Here is a 15703-nt window from a genome sequence, read left to right as displayed (position 1 = left end):
CCATGTCCAGTTCTAACTGTTGCTTCCTGACCTGCATACAGATTTCTCAGGAGGCAGGTCAGGTGGTCTGGTATTCCCATCTCTTGAAGATTTTCCACAGTTTGTTGTGATCCACACAGTCAAAGGCTTTGGCATAGTCAATAAAGCAGAAGTAAATGTTTTTCTGGAATTCTCTTGCTTTTTCCATGATCCAATGGAAGTTGGCAATCTGATCTCTGGTTCTTCTGCCTCTTCTAAATCCAGCTTGAACATCTGGAAGTTCAAGGTTCACATACTGTTGAAGCCTGGCTTGGAGAATTTTGAGCATTACTTTGCTAGCGTGTAAGAAGAGTACAATTGTGCGGTAGTTTGAGCATTCTTTGGCATTGCCTTTCTTTGGGATTGGAATGAAAACTGACCTTTTTTCTAGTCTGTGGCCACTGCTGAATTTTCCAAATTTGCTGGCATATTGAGTGCAGCACTTTCACAGCATCATTTTCCAGGATTTGAAATAGCTCAGCTGGAATTCCATCTTCCAGCTTTGTTCATAGTGATGCTTCCTCAGGCCCACTTGACTTTGCATTCCAGGATGTCTGGCTCTAGGTGAGTGATCACACCATCGTGGTTATCTGGGTCATGAGGATATTTGTTGTACAGTTCTTCTGTGTATTCTTACCACCTTTTCTTAACATCTTCTGCTTCTGTTAGGTCCATACCATTCCTGTCCTTTATTGTGCCCATCTGTGCTTGTGTGTATCTTTTGGCAAATGATGGCAGTCTACCTGCCCCCAATCTATTAAGCAAGTGGCCATAAAAGTCAGATGACCCAATAAACCAGAAACTACTTTTAAAAGGAGTAGACTCTGAGAAGTGAAACCAGCTGGCATTCATCCTGCATGTTGTATCTGCTGCTAGAAGCCATTACCCCTTCACCAGGCCCAGCACACAAGCTGGTAAAAGTTCATGACTGTGAGGATGGAAAGTCACACCCAACCTTTCGACTTCACTGTGGTCCAAGATGTGTGTAGTCACACTTTGGAGAACTTGGAATTTTCTATGTGACCTAGTTTTTTTGTGTGTTTGACTGGCTTTAAATAAATGTTTTTGGAAAACATTTGGAAAGAATGGGAATAAATTCATCCTTTTGCAATCAACCAACCATTAAATGAAGCATACTGAGGAAATTAACTTTGTTACTTAAATCCCCAATCTGTGAAAACTGACAAAGAGGACTTCTCTGGTGGCACACTGGATAGGAACCCACATGCCACAGTAGGGGACACAGGTTTGATCCCTGGTTGCGGAACAAAGACCCCATATGCCGAGGAGCAAGTAAGCCCATTGCCACATTTTTCGTCACATAACTAAGATCCAACATAGCAAATAAATATAGTGAATCAAAACACAACTGAGAAAGGTGTTCTGAATCTCCTGCTATGACTCTGGTTTGTCCTCAAGTTTCCAACTATTTTTTATCTACCTTACGTAAGTCTTTCACTCATAAAATTTCAAAATCATAATAGGCTATACTTTTTGTTGTTGTTGTTCTGTGCCTCAGGATTTGTGGGGTCTTTGTTCTCTAACCAGGGCCCCAGCAGCGAAAGCGCCAAGGCCTAACCACTAGACCATCCCCACAGACTGCATCTTTCATCAGTGAAAACATCCTCTTCGGTCAGTTTAAGGATGTACCCTTAAATATAACTTCTAGAAATAAAAATAAACCCCATATCATACCTCTCAATAATCCCAGTGTCAAAAAAGAACAGAGGGTCTAGTTCTGCTATGGGAGTATGACAACCCACACTATTTTAACTGATTACAGCTAAAAACTGTCAACAGAGGGCCAAAAGCAATTACTAGAGGATTCCGAGAGTCAACAACACCACTTGAATTGCTCTGGGACGCGCCCCCTGAAGAAGCAATTGCACTGTATTAGTTTCTCGAGTATTTTTTTCCTCTTTATGGCTTTGCCCTGAGGTAGATCTGTCCAGGAGGAACACTGCTGTCCTGACCATAGGATGCCTAAAATTCCAATAAGAACACCATCTTTCTGGCCAGATGAACCAGAAGATGAAGCCTAAAGAGCACTGAAGGGTAAGAGGAGAATTCCAGAGAAGAGTCAGAGAAGGACATTTCCTAATTCTGTGTACGAAGCCACACAGGCCTCAGCCTTGCCTCTGAGCCATTCATGCATGGAACAGTCCTAGCCCAGCTTTAAAAATCGAAGTGAGGGGGCTTCCCTGGTGGCTCAGTGGTAAAGAATCTGCCTGCCAATGCAGGAGACACAGGTTCAATCCCTGGTCCCAGAAGGTCCCACATACCATGGAGCAGCTGAGCCTGTGTGTCACAATTCTTGAGCCTCTGCTCCAGAGCCTGGGAGCCACAACTACTGAGCCCACGTGCTGAAACCGCTGAAGCCCATGGGCCCTAGAGCCCGAGCTCTGCAACAAGAGAAGTCACCGCAATGGCTTCTAGAGACTAGAAGACCAGAAACTGGCCCCCTCTCAACACACTAGCGAAAAGCCCACACAGCAACGAAGACCCAGGACAGCCAAAAATAAACAAATAAGACTGCCTTAAAGAAAAAGCTGAAGTGATATTGGAACCACTATCCACAGAAGGTGAAACAGAACCTGTGATTTGCACCTAAAGAGATTCAACATCTTCCAGAGAATGGCACACAGGACCAGAGTCGACAACATAATGACAATGTCCAGAACCCAACCTAAAATCATTTGTTATGGAAAAAAACTGGAAAATATGACCATTTTTCAAGGGAAAGGACAACCAAAATATGCTAACTTCAAAATGACCCAGATATTGAACTTATCAAAGAATTGAAAACATTGAATATAACTATGCTCCAGAAGGTAAAGGAAAACACACCTGAAATTAAAAGATAAAAATGCTCAGCATATAAACTGTAAGAAAGAACAAACAGAAATTAAAGAAATGAAAAATACAATACATGGAATAAAAACTTACTCAGTGGGCTCAAGAGCAGGCTCAAGTGCAAAAAGTCAGTAAACTTGAAGATAGATCAATAGAATTTATCCTATCTGAAGAATAGACCAAAAAAAAAAAAAGGTCAGGAGGAAAAACAAACCAAAAAAAGCCTCAAACAGACCTGCTGGATACTAACAAAGGGTCTAGTATATGTGTGACTGGAGTCTCAGAAGGAAAGAAGAGACCAAGGAAGAAAAGTATTTAAGAAATGATGGTCAGCAGCTTTCTGAATACGGTGACAGACCTAAATCTTTATAGATTCAAGATTAGAGCATCTCAAACCTCTAGCAAAACAAAACAAACCACAGTAAACAACCAGTACGAGTGAATATGTCGTGAAACTGGAACCCTAGTGCACTGCTGGGGAACATGCAAAATGGTGCAGACCTATGGAAAACAGCAGCTCAAAAATTTAAAAATAGAAATTCTATGTGACCCAGCATTTCCACTTCTGGTATACTCAAAAGAACTGAAAGCAGGATCTTGAAGAGAGATCTGTAAACCAGTATTCACTGCAAAGATTATGTACACTAGCCACTAGATAGAAGCATGTATGGTTAACCAATAAGATGGGAATAAACAGTAGTTACCTCAAAGTGTTATCCTAAAGATAAAAGAGGTAACACCTGTAAACTACCACCACATGGTAACCGCTACAGAAAAATTTGCTGATTATTATCAGAACAGACTCTTTAAACGAACACACAAGACAAATTTAGCATAACCAGAGATTAGAGGGAAAAACACAAAAGCCATGTTAGGATGGAGTAAGGGGACACGACCACAGATAAAACAGATCACCTGAAGCTCTAAGATAATCTCAGGGTCGGGGGGCAGATCTCAGCTGTTAGCAGGAGGTCACAAGGCCGTCTGAGTGTCCTCATGACATAGCAGCTAACCTCTCCCAAAGTGAGCAATCCACAAGGCAGAGCAAGGAAGAAGTCACAATGCCTTCTAAGATGTATCTCTGAAGTAACATGCTATTATTCACAAGCTCAGTCGGCCTGTACCTAAGAGGAGGGGAATCAGGATCCACCTGGGAAGGGAAGAATATGAGATAACTTATGGACACATCTTAAACTACCATGGATATCAACAAAATACTGAAACCAAACAACCTGGAACCAGGAGTTCTTACACTCTCTAACAGATGCTGCTGAATTTCTCTTGAAAACGGGAACTACCACTGTCCCATGAGTTTGCTTGAGCACCTTAGTGTGCCTGAGCACAGAGTTTGGGACCCTACGCTCCTTTCGCAACACAGTGCGACCCCCCAGGTCCGTGTTCAGTGTGCAGTTTTCCTGACTGGACTGAAAAGGAGGGACGATGCTTTCTGGTTTTAGAATGGCTTGATAGGACCCAGAACACATTCCAGGAAAGCTGCATGACTCACCACAAACACTCATGCCAGGGAACCATAAGATCTCTGCTGGAGGAGGCATGCAAGAAACTCTAGCTTCACAACAGCTATTCTATGGCACTGGAACTGCTCAGTGTCAGCTGCTACTGCTGAAGTGACAGAGAGAGGCTATAAACAAACCACTGAGCCTGAAGCAGACTGCGTTACTTCCTAAAGAAGTAAATATCATGCATCAAGATTCGTTGTACCGTGTCGCGCTAACGGTTATATCCTTTCTCTTCCCAGCTGATTAGTCAGTATCTTTATAAATGTATCTTTATATATAAAATAATCAAGAAATACAAAACAAATTCATACCTTTTAAAGCTTTATATTTTGAAACAATGTGAGACTTACAGAACAGGTGTAGAGTTCCCATGTACCCTCCACTGATCCTCCCCTAACATCAGCATCTCGCATAACCAGGGCACAATGACTACAACCAGGTGGTTAGGACTGATACAATACTATTAACCAATTACAGACCTTTACAAACTTTGCCAATTATCCCAATAATGTCCTTTTATGGTCCAGAATCCAATTGAGGGTTCCACCTTGAATTTTATTATCATATCTCCTAAATCTCCTCCAAAATACAACAATTTCTAAGTCTTATCTTGTCTTTCATGACCTTGCCAGTAATTCTGTGGAATGTTCCTCAACTTGGGTTAATCTGATGCTTTCTCACAATTAGATTGAGGTCATGCATTTCTGGCAAGAATCTTACAGAATTGACTGTGACTTTGTCACTGGGTCAGATCAAGCACACATTTTACTTCTTTGAACAAGGTATGATTTAAGAAAATTTTCATTATGTCCAAATACCTTTTGAATATTTGGTATAATGCCTATTGTATATTCCTCAACATGGGCTAAAATTCTTAAAACAATTAACAGAATTAAAGTTGTGCTGGGACTTCCTTGGTAGTCTAGTGGCTAAGACTCTGTGCTCCCAATGCAAGGGGCATGGTTTGGATCCCTGGTCAGGGAACCAGATCCCACATGCTACATACAACTATAGATCCTGTAGGCCATAACTAAGACCTGGTACAATAAGGTAAACAAATTAATTAATTTAAAAAATTAAGTTGTGCTTATTTTGAATTTTAAGAAATATCAATTACAAAAGAATTTCAAACAAAAATGTGAGGCTTAGGATGTCAATCTAAGAATGTAAGTACCATGCAAACAGGAATTTAACTTTATTCACTGTTATATCCCTAGTACCTTGCAAAGTGCCTGCCACTGAGCATTTGTGATATTAATGGAATAATTATGAAGAAACAGAACACCAGTAGATCCATAAGATGATTTTACCAAACCCATGAGTGGGGAGAAGGTTCAACCATTTAAAACACAGCTTTTACCCTATTTATACACTTGTTTACAAGAGCCTATTTCCAACCTCCCTCAGCTGCAGGCGGCCACGGACAGTAGTGCTTCCAGGCGTCACGTAACACACAGGCTTGTTAGGCAGTTTCAGCTGCTGTGAGCCCGACTTTAGGCAACCACACCCACGCCCATCCAGGCAACTCCGCAGGGCTCGGGGCGAGACACACAGACCTGAGCAGGTCCACAGACGCTGCCGCCTCCCTGGAGCCCTTCAAGTGAAGTGAAAGTCGCTCAGCCGTGTCCAACTCTTTGAAACCCCACGGATTATACAGTCCATGGGATTCTCCAGGCCAGAACACCGGAGTGGGTAGCCTTTCCCTTCTCCAGAGGATCTTCCCAACTCAGGGATCGAACCCAGGTCTCCTGCATTGCAGGCAGATTCTTTACCAGCTGAGCCACAAGGGAAGCCCAAGAATACTGGAGTGGGTAGCCTATCCCTTCTCCAGCAGATCTTCCTGACCCAGGAATCAAACCAGGGTTTCCTGCACTGCAGGCGTATTCTTTACCAACTGAGCTATCATCAGGGAAGCCCTGGAACCCTTCAAAGATAAACTTTATAAAGGAAAGTAGAGATGCCATAAGTTCTACCACAGATATCTTAGTAGGTGCCTGATTTACCAAAGCCACCAAAAATTTTGGCTCTGCAGCTGCTCATCCCTCAAAGCAAACCTTACAGCAGGGATCAAACTACAGCAATGAATTTTTTGAGCAAAGACATAATTCAGCAGACTTTTCACACAGCCAATCACTTCTGCAAGTAACTCATATCTTAATGTGTGGGTATGCTCCTTACCATATGGTATCAGTCTTTTGATTATTATTTTTTTTAAATATGAAAGTATAACACATTTCAGAGAAGGCCATGACAACCCACTCCAGTACTCTTGCCTGGAAAATCCCATGGACAGAGGAGCCTGGTAGGCTGCAGTCCATGGGGTCGAGAAGAGTCGGACATGACTGAGCGACTTCACTTTCACTTTTCACTTTCATGCATTGGAGAAGGAAACAGCAACCTACTCCAGTGTTCTTGCCTGGAGAATCCCAGGGATGGCAGAGCTTGGTGCGCTGCCATCTCTGGGGTCGCACAGAGTCGGACACGACTGAAGCGACTTAGCAGCAGCAGCATAACACATTTACAGGAGACTTGTAATTCTCTTGATTATTAACAGCAGAATTAAATTTTAAATTTGCTCTTTTGTAGCAGCAGTTAGGCAAATACTAAGTGAAAATGCAATTTTGAAGTGAACTTTTGAAAATGATGTTTTTAAGTTTACTTAACCACCATATTTACCCAAATTGTACAAAATATATGTGCCACAAAAACAGTAACATTAAACAGTTTAAGCACTTAAATTCTGAAGACAGCTGGTCATCCTTTGATTGTAAAGAAAGAATATTCTTATTTTTTGCAGTAACTGTTACTTCTGAATTCAGTTCTTACAGACCAGGAAAAGTATTTTGGCAGCTAGGGTTAAATTTTAACCAGCTGAACAACAGCAGGACTTTCTCTTAGTGGAAACAAATTTTTTTTCTACATATGCTCTCATATTTATAACATACTACTATATGGGCTTCCCTGGTGGCTCAGAGGTTAAAGAGTCTGCCTGCAATGTGGGAGACCTGGGTTCGATCCCTGGGTTGGGAAGATCCCCTGGAGAAGAAAATGGCACCCCACTCCAGTACTCTTGCCTGGAGAATCCCATGGACGGAGGAGCCTGGTGGGCTACAGTCCACAGGGTGGCAAAGCGTCGGACACGACTGAGCGACTTCACTCACTCACTCACTATATGAAAAGTTATATGGAGGGATATTCTTATTTTATAAATTAAAAGAATACTGTAGTTCCTCAAATATTTATGATTTTTTAACCAGATATTAAACAGAAGTGTCCACAAAGTACTATCTAACGACTCACTACTTAACTAGTTTCTGATCACCACCAATTCGTGAGAGAAGCAGTCTACTCCCACGAAGCCACAGATATCTCAAAGTGACACATCACAGCCTTCTGCCAAGTGCTCATATGCCAGGAGTTTTGAGTCCCCAGCCGGTCAGAGGCTCACCTGACAGGTCCAACTCCTCGGTGGAAGACAAACTGGCCAGACTCCAGCTGTCACTGCGGGCCGCCAGGACAAACTTGTGGGCGTTGATGTGCCTGCTCCCAACCTTTATCTTCAAGTCACTGATGAAGAAAAATACCCACAGGTATAAAAAGAAAAAATATCATTATAACTAGGTATAGCTGGAATTCACAGCTAATCAGTATGTGAGTACTGACTGACCAACATACATCTGTGAAAGAAAAAAAAAATCACAGCAAAAGTATATCTCTATGCTAGCACTGATAGGTCATATTTATAATGCATTGCTAGACATGTTCACCAGAGGAGGCAATGGCACCCCACTCTAGTACTCTTGCTTGGAAAATCCCATGGATGGGGGAGCCTGGTAGGCTGCAGTCGGACACAACTGAAGCAACTTAGCAGCAGCAGCAGCAGCAGCAGCAGCAGCAGACATGTTTCCTATTTCTAACTTCTAGCTTTTAGTTCACATGGGATACTATGCTTTCAAAGACATTCCCTAATGTCACCCCCATGATGGCGCAGCCTACAAGTTACAAAGGATGACTAATATTCATATAAAGAGTAGAAGACGTTTTATGTAGAAAAAATCAAGATAAATCATCAGGGAGAAATAGACTCAAAGACTAAAGACTGTGATAAGAGCTCTCAGCCTACCGTGCTATGATGCTCCACACCGTATTAATGTTTAAGCAAGGTTAATCCAAAAACTATAAATAAATTAGCTTTGATAAAACAATCAAGAGTATGAAACATGAAACCCAATATCTGGACTCCTGCTCAGACCTAGTATTGGCCATTTTTTAACTCAACCATTTATAAAGAAAAGAAACATCTTTTTCTTCAAAGATGTTTCCATATATATGACATACCATTATATGAAAAGAGCTTTCCATATAGTTATTCATACTTAACTCTGAAATGTCAGATTTCAAGGTAGGAGAGCGTCTGGGCAGTTAACAAACACCTAAGGATGACCCACTAGGCTGACAGAAGCATGTGCCATATGGCTAGCTGGCAGCGACCCACAGTCACCCACTGTCATCTCCTTGCTTGTATTTGTGAGGCTTTTTACTTGCATATTTTCCTTGAAAATAACTTGTTAGGTCGGAAAGCCTTTAGAAACTAAAGACATAAAAACTATTATGTATGAGAAAAGGAAGAAGAAAAAAAATTTTACACAAATTAACTCATGCGCTTAAAAGGAGACACAAACAAGAATATGGCTTCAATACGATGCTTGATGCAGACACATTTCACCCCACAAAAGCAACCTCTAGAACATACATTATAATTATGTGAGCATATCAATAATTCCAGTTCTATTAAAGAACTAACCAGGCTGCAAAGAATTATCTTAGATTAAAAGAATAGGGTATTTATTAATACTGTTAACACGGAACACTATTCATAAAGAACAGAATTGACATTCTATTTAAAGCAGAACATAAAACTGCCTCATATCATATCCTGTGATAACGTTAAAAAAATATAATGAAAAGAAAGCACGAGTAACTTTTAAACTCTGAATGTATTTACAAAGTATTACATTCTAAGAATGTAAATGAACAGTCACTGCTTACTATTTCTAACACGTATCTTGAGTTTGGCCACAAAATTATAAAAATGAATGTTTCTATAAAATTCCTACTATTATTCATGAATGTCAAGTCAAAGTTTTTTCTTTTAGAGTCTAATATCCCAAAGAGATAGTGAAGGAGATGGCAACCCACTCCAGTACTGCTGCCTGGGAAATCCCATGGTCAGAGAGGAGACTGGTGAGCTACAGTCCACGGGGACTGCAAGAGTCAGGCACTAAACAACAATCCCAAAGAGAAATAAATATAAGAATTTCACTAATAATCTCTAATAGTAATAATTTTTAAAAATATAATTAAAAATGGAAACTTGGGACAGGTCAAGTCTTTGAAGACTCTATGCAGAAACAATTGGGAGGCTAGCAATTTTTTAAAGTTTTCATTCTAGTCATTTAAAGGCATTTCCTTTTAAAATATGGATACAAGGATCTTGTCACTGGAGAGGAAGCATAAAGAAAGAGCTTCTTGCTAGAGTGTCTTAAATACTTAGGAAAAATTATGTTCGGTTGTAAATAACTACAAAGCAACTAACACTTTCACTTTCAACCATCATTTTTAAGTATCTTATGGGACAAAAAAAGCCTTCTCCTAAACTTGAAGAAGTGCACCAATTTCTTCCACATTGCTCAATTTAAACATTTAACACTAACTCTCCAATTACTCTACTAAAATGCACATAAAAACACTATTTAAACTCTTCAACAAAACACACGTTCATGGGACAAAAGGTTTTTTCTTATCCCTTATCTTGGTAAAAGAGAGTCTGCTTTACAAATTTATATTCTACTTTCAGTTATTCCATTTCAAAAGCTCAGTCCATTTCAAAGTCTCCACTCCCCATCTGATCACTGTTTGTAGATAACAAAGGTATTCAGCCTTCTTCTGATAAAAGGACAGGTTTTAGAAGCGGAAGAGAGACCCACTAGAACCCTGGGACCATACCACAGCTGACCAGGTAAAAAGTTGCCAGAAGAGGAAACTGCCCAGTCTCATTCTCCCTGTCTCCTAGAAGGACTACAGTGTAAGAATGCAGTCAACTGTTACGTAATAGGGAAAGTAAATGGTGGGAATTCTAACGGGAAAGAGCCCTGGACAGTGAGAGAGCTGTGTCGGCTTCCTGGAGCCAGGGAGAACAAACTTTTCACTTATCCATGGGAAAAAGAGAAGGAAAAAAAGAGAGAGAGACAGTGACGTATATTTTACAAGCAGCTGCATCCATTAGATTTAAAGAAAGGGCTGTCCTTTACTCAGAGTGTGTAATTCTCATTTTTTGGTATTCAATTTTTTTCTTTTCTTTTAGAAATGATTAAGATGGTAGATGGCAGTTCTGGATTTTGATCTATTTTAAATGTCTTAATTTATTTCCACATTTTACTAAACCGTCGATTCCATCTTGCCTCTCTGGTAGGCAAACCCTTCCCGGCACATCATGACCTTGTCTCTTTCCCACAACTGCAGCCATCATCCCAGGTCAGTCCTTCATCACTTCCGGCCTGATTCTGCTCTTGTTCTCTCTATAATCTCGCCTACATGATGTTACCAGGCTAATCTGCCTGAAACACCACTTTATGACATTCCTGTAAACTTGAAAACCCTGTTTCACACTTCCTAAAGGATCAAGTCCAATTTTCTCACCTTGGCATCCCAATGCAACCCACCCGACCCTTCCCGCCACTCCAGTGCTCCTCTGCATGGATATGTACCCTAAAATGGGCCCCCTCCTCTAAATCCTCCACACATTCCCATCTGTGAGTCTGTTCTCAGCCACTCCCTCCACTAGTGATATTACTGTCCTTATTAAATCCTACTCGGCCTTTAACATTTACCATAAAACTCACTTAATAGTAGCTTAAAAACTGAGCACTTACTATATGCCAGACACTGTTTTCCTAAGTGCTCAAACAGTATTTATTAATTTAATCAACACAATAACTCTAGCTCAGTTCAGTCGCTCAGTCGTGTCCAAGTCTGTGTGACCCCATGGACCGCAGCACACCAGGCTTCCCTGACCATCACCAACTCCTGGAGTTTATTCATGTTCTTTGAAGTCAGTGATGCCATCCAACCATCTCATCTCAATAACCCTGAGGTAAATAGTATTCTTATCCCCATTTTACAGATTAGGAGCCTGAGGCACATCATACAGTTCCAGTTCACGTAGCCAGTAAGTGGCCAGCTGAACTCTGTGACCCCAAAGTCCACCCTCAACCATCATGCTACACTAACCAGTAGCTCCAAGATGCCTTCTTGACCAGGCCAAGAGAAGGCGACTTCTCCTCCCCCGAATCCCTGAACTTGCAAGCTAATTCCTATCTGTACCAGGGATGCAATCACCAGGACACCCATAATCTGTGCTGAAGATAAGCAGAAAACAAAAGAGAAAGCCAAAGGGTTTGCTTCCCCAAACTGGCCCCGTGTCAGCTCACCTATACTGCTCCTGCTCGTACAGGTCGGCCACGATCGTCAGCAGGCGGCTGATGAAGGACTCATTGCTGCTTTCTTTCTTTGCTTGTGCAGCTAGAAGAGTGCATCTCTTCTCTGTCTCTGCCAATTTCCTCTGCAGCTTGACATACTCTTGTCGGAGAAGCATCAAGTGCTTCTCCAACTTGGCCACCTCCTCTGCAAGGGCGACAAAGAATCAAGTTTACCACGCTAGGTGTAAACAGACAGCACTCACTCAACCCTCATCCCACAGCCAGGATGGGATGACCAAAATGACCACAGCTGACGCTTGAACAACACGGTTTGAACTGCGTGGGTTTACTTAACACACGGATATTTTCCAGTAGTAAATACTATACGGCAGGGGCCCCAAAGCAACTCCATCTGAGGTGGAGGTGATGTAATAATAAAGTGCACAATAAATGTAATGCGCTTGAATCATCTGGAAACTCTCCTACACCCCTCAGTCCATGGAGAAGCTGTTATCCTTGAAACTGGTCCCTGGTGCCAAAAAGGTTGGGGACAGCTGTGACACCATCTGCAGTTGGTTGAATCCGAAGAATCAAGGTCACGGAGGGCTCTAAGTTACATGCGGATTTTCCACTCTGCCGGAAGGTGAGGCAGAGTTCCTAGCCACCGATATTGTACAAGGGTCAACTGTAGTCACATGATGCTCCTACCATTTCTTACTGATACGCCTACAAGACCGAGAATGGTGCTGTTCAGGGCGCCATCACAGTGCAGGGATTTCTTCTCAATTTCCCTGAAGATCAGTTTTCAAACCGCTAGTAGGAATTAGTAACTTCTACATGTCACATGCTGTTTTACAAGTTTTCTGTGAATTCTCACGGTGACCCCATGGGGCAGGTACTATTAGGACTAGCCACTTTACAGAGGAGGGCACGGGGTACAGAGAGGTTAACAATTTGTCCAAGGTCACCAAGCTGGTGAGACGTGTGGGGCTGGGACAACAGCCCAGGCATCCAGTGGCTTATCAGCCACTATCCCACACTACCTGACACCTGCCCTCCCTTGGGAAGGCTCAGGGCAGTCAATAACCATTCAGATGGAAGCAGGTCACATCCCACAGGTGTGCTGGGGCAGATCCTAAAGGTTGAAAACCACTGTTTTTGACTCATTCAACATTTACCGAGTATCTGTGAGGGGCCTGATAGTACAGTACTTAAGCAAAATCAGACATATCTTTCCTCAGAGCTTTTAGTTTTGGAAGTAAACGTTTATAACAACTGCAACAACTAGATGAAAAACTACAACTCAGATCAGTACTAGAAAGAACAGAGCTTTGAGAACCTATAATGAAATTTTTTTAAAAAAGAAATTTAACTTAGGACATTAGGGAAGGCTTCTCTGAGGAAGCAAAGTCCAGAAACTTCTCTCTTACCTGCAGTTTTGGTGGGGATTCAGGCAATCATGCATAAATCATATCCGTGGAACCACAATGCTGCTGTGGTCATCCTCTGGACCACAGGACATTCACTCCTCTACTCCCCACCACAAAAACTCCAAATCTGGACACAGCCCTCAGGGCCATCTCCTACATTCTTGGACAACGTCTTGAGAAAACTGAGCAACTACCAACAATCCCCACTGTACCAAAAGCTACTCCCATCTATCCCTGCCTTCTCAGAGACTGCAGCTTCCTCCCATGCAAGCTTACGCACTCCTCCTCTGCTCCAAACCCTTCACTCTCCCCAGGTCCTTTGCTTTATCATCAACCGCTCCAGCTCCAGCAACTTCAATCTCTTTCAGTGGGAACCCTCTCATCAGCACGAACACAGGCCTAGGTCTCTATCAACAGCAAAACAAAACTCTCCTTTCACACATCTGACCACTTCTGCCCTTCCATCTCTAGCTACCACACACATTTCCTCACACACTATCACCCTGCCATTCCTTCCGTCTCCACTACCCTCTTGAAGCCCCTCTCACTGATGACTTCCTAACAGCCAAATCTAAGACACTTGCCAGTGATTCTCCTCTCAGCACAGGACACTGCTGTCCATCCTGCTTTTTCCTTCTTTCAACAACCACCATGCCACCTTCTCTCCAATCCCGGTGCTCTGTCACTTTCACACACTTCTCTGCACATCCCTCCAAACCCTCCACCACCGATACTCCCCAGGAGGTCTACCCTTGGCCTTCTCAACTGTGCCACCTTCCAAGGCAGCTATATCAGAGCCTTGGTCTGTGGTTAAAACCAAAATCTAGCATCAGTGATCCGTAGACCCTTCTATGTAGGTCTCTCTTCTTAGCTTCAAGCAAATTGCTCCTCTTTGTATGGTCCCTGTATTAATAAATGACACACCATCTATTCCAGTTACCTGCAGAAGAAATGTGGGAGTCATCTTGGATGTCTCCCACTCACTCATATGGCTCCAACCCTAAGCCAGCTCAAAAAGAGATGTTTCTATTTAAAAACCAGGAATAAGTGGTACACGAGAGTGAAGTTATTATGCAACTATTAATATTTTCCAAGAAATATGTAATACTAAATACACACATTCAAATTATAGGTTACAGAAAAAATGAGGCTGTGAAACTAAATATATTTTACAATTTCAATTTTATTATAAACATTCAAATATATGAGGAACAGAACGACAAATACCACAAAATATCAGATTTGTTTTCTTCTTTGCACTTTCTTGCACATTTCAGGTATTCTATAACAAATGTGTTCTGCCTTCATAGTTCAGAGAAGGCAATGGCACCCCACTCCAGTGCTCTTGCCTGGAAAATCCCATGGATGGAGAAGCCTGGTAGGCTGCAGTCCATGGGGTCGCAAACAGTCGGGACACAACTGAGTGACTTCACTTTCACTTTTCACTTTCATGCATTGGAGAAGGAAATGGCAACCCACTCCAGTACTGTTGCCTGGAGAATCCCAGAGACAGGAGCCTAGTGGGCTGCCGTCTATCGGGTCGCACAGAGTCGGACACGACTGAAGCGACTGAGCAGCAGCAGGAGTCAAAAAACTAGATATTATCTCAGGTGTAAATCAGCATTCCTGGGCAAAGGAAGTAGAAGGCACCTGCAAGATGAAAATCTGCTTACAGCTGCTGATCACTGTGCTCATGAGTTATGTATCAGATGAGAATTCCTATAACTAATTTTTTCAAAATACTGCAATTTATTTAGCCTACTAATATTTAAGCCAAATATTGCTTAAAAAAAAAACCACAAACACACACTGGCTAAAATAAAACACTACTTACAATGATCCTATTGTAATATTTTTCAAACCTTAGCATTTATAACCACAAAATTCCTTTGGCAGGACTCATATCTACACTTCTACTCTGGTGTGACAAATTTACAGGTCACTGATTTTGAAGAGTTATTTATAGTTACTCAGACTAAAGAGCCAAGAAATTGCAATTATTTACCTGAAACGGAGATGCACAAAGCAGTAAGTTCATGTGATTTTATAAAATGTATACTTATTTTTCCTACAGAGAAAGATATGAAGTTGATGGCCTCTTTAAAGAAAAACTGGCACTGATTTTCTAGATGTGGTAACAGAAAATGTTAAAGGACATATGAATTTAGGAGTAACATCAAATTTTGTCCAAAAGTTGCTGTCACTCGGAGCAAAATGAATCTATGGAGTCATGATAATGCTTCTCTTGGGAGGAAGGGCAGGAGAGTGGTAACTGGGAGGGCACAGCAGGGGTGCCCTCTAGGAGGTAAGATTATTTTTTTGTTATTAACTCAGTGGTGGTTACATTTTAAATATGCACATTCAAATTATAAAAAAAGTTTTATTTTGGTAATTCATTGGACTC

At 41.7% G+C, this 15703-nt stretch overlaps 1 protein-coding gene across 3 annotated transcripts in view; it reads right to left on the bottom strand.

Moving 5' to 3' along the window:
• The window catches only part of ANKFY1 (ankyrin repeat and FYVE domain containing 1), a 69527-nt gene that overhangs the window by 41503 nt on the left and 12321 nt on the right, over nucleotides 1-15703 (bottom strand). For 2 of the 3 annotated variants that reach the window (XM_040243715.1, XM_040243716.1), the window contains exons 2-3: nucleotides 11882-12074; nucleotides 7840-7958 (exon numbers count right to left, since the gene is read on the bottom strand). In XM_040243715.1, coding sequence (XP_040099649.1) covers nucleotides 7840-7958; nucleotides 11882-12074 — 312 coding nt within the window. Of the gene's footprint in view, nucleotides 1-7839; nucleotides 7959-11881; nucleotides 12075-13299; nucleotides 14672-15703 lie in introns of those variants that run through there. The other variant, XM_040243717.1, reaches the window with a different exon arrangement.

Source organism: Oryx dammah, unplaced genomic scaffold, assembly GCF_014754425.2.
Source record: "Oryx dammah isolate SB20612 unplaced genomic scaffold, SCBI_Odam_1.1 HiC_scaffold_8, whole genome shotgun sequence".
Lineage (NCBI taxonomy): Eukaryota > Metazoa > Chordata > Mammalia > Artiodactyla > Bovidae > Oryx > Oryx dammah.
Note: the sequence above shows the minus strand (reverse complement) of the source record. Positions and strands in the feature narration are given on the sequence as shown.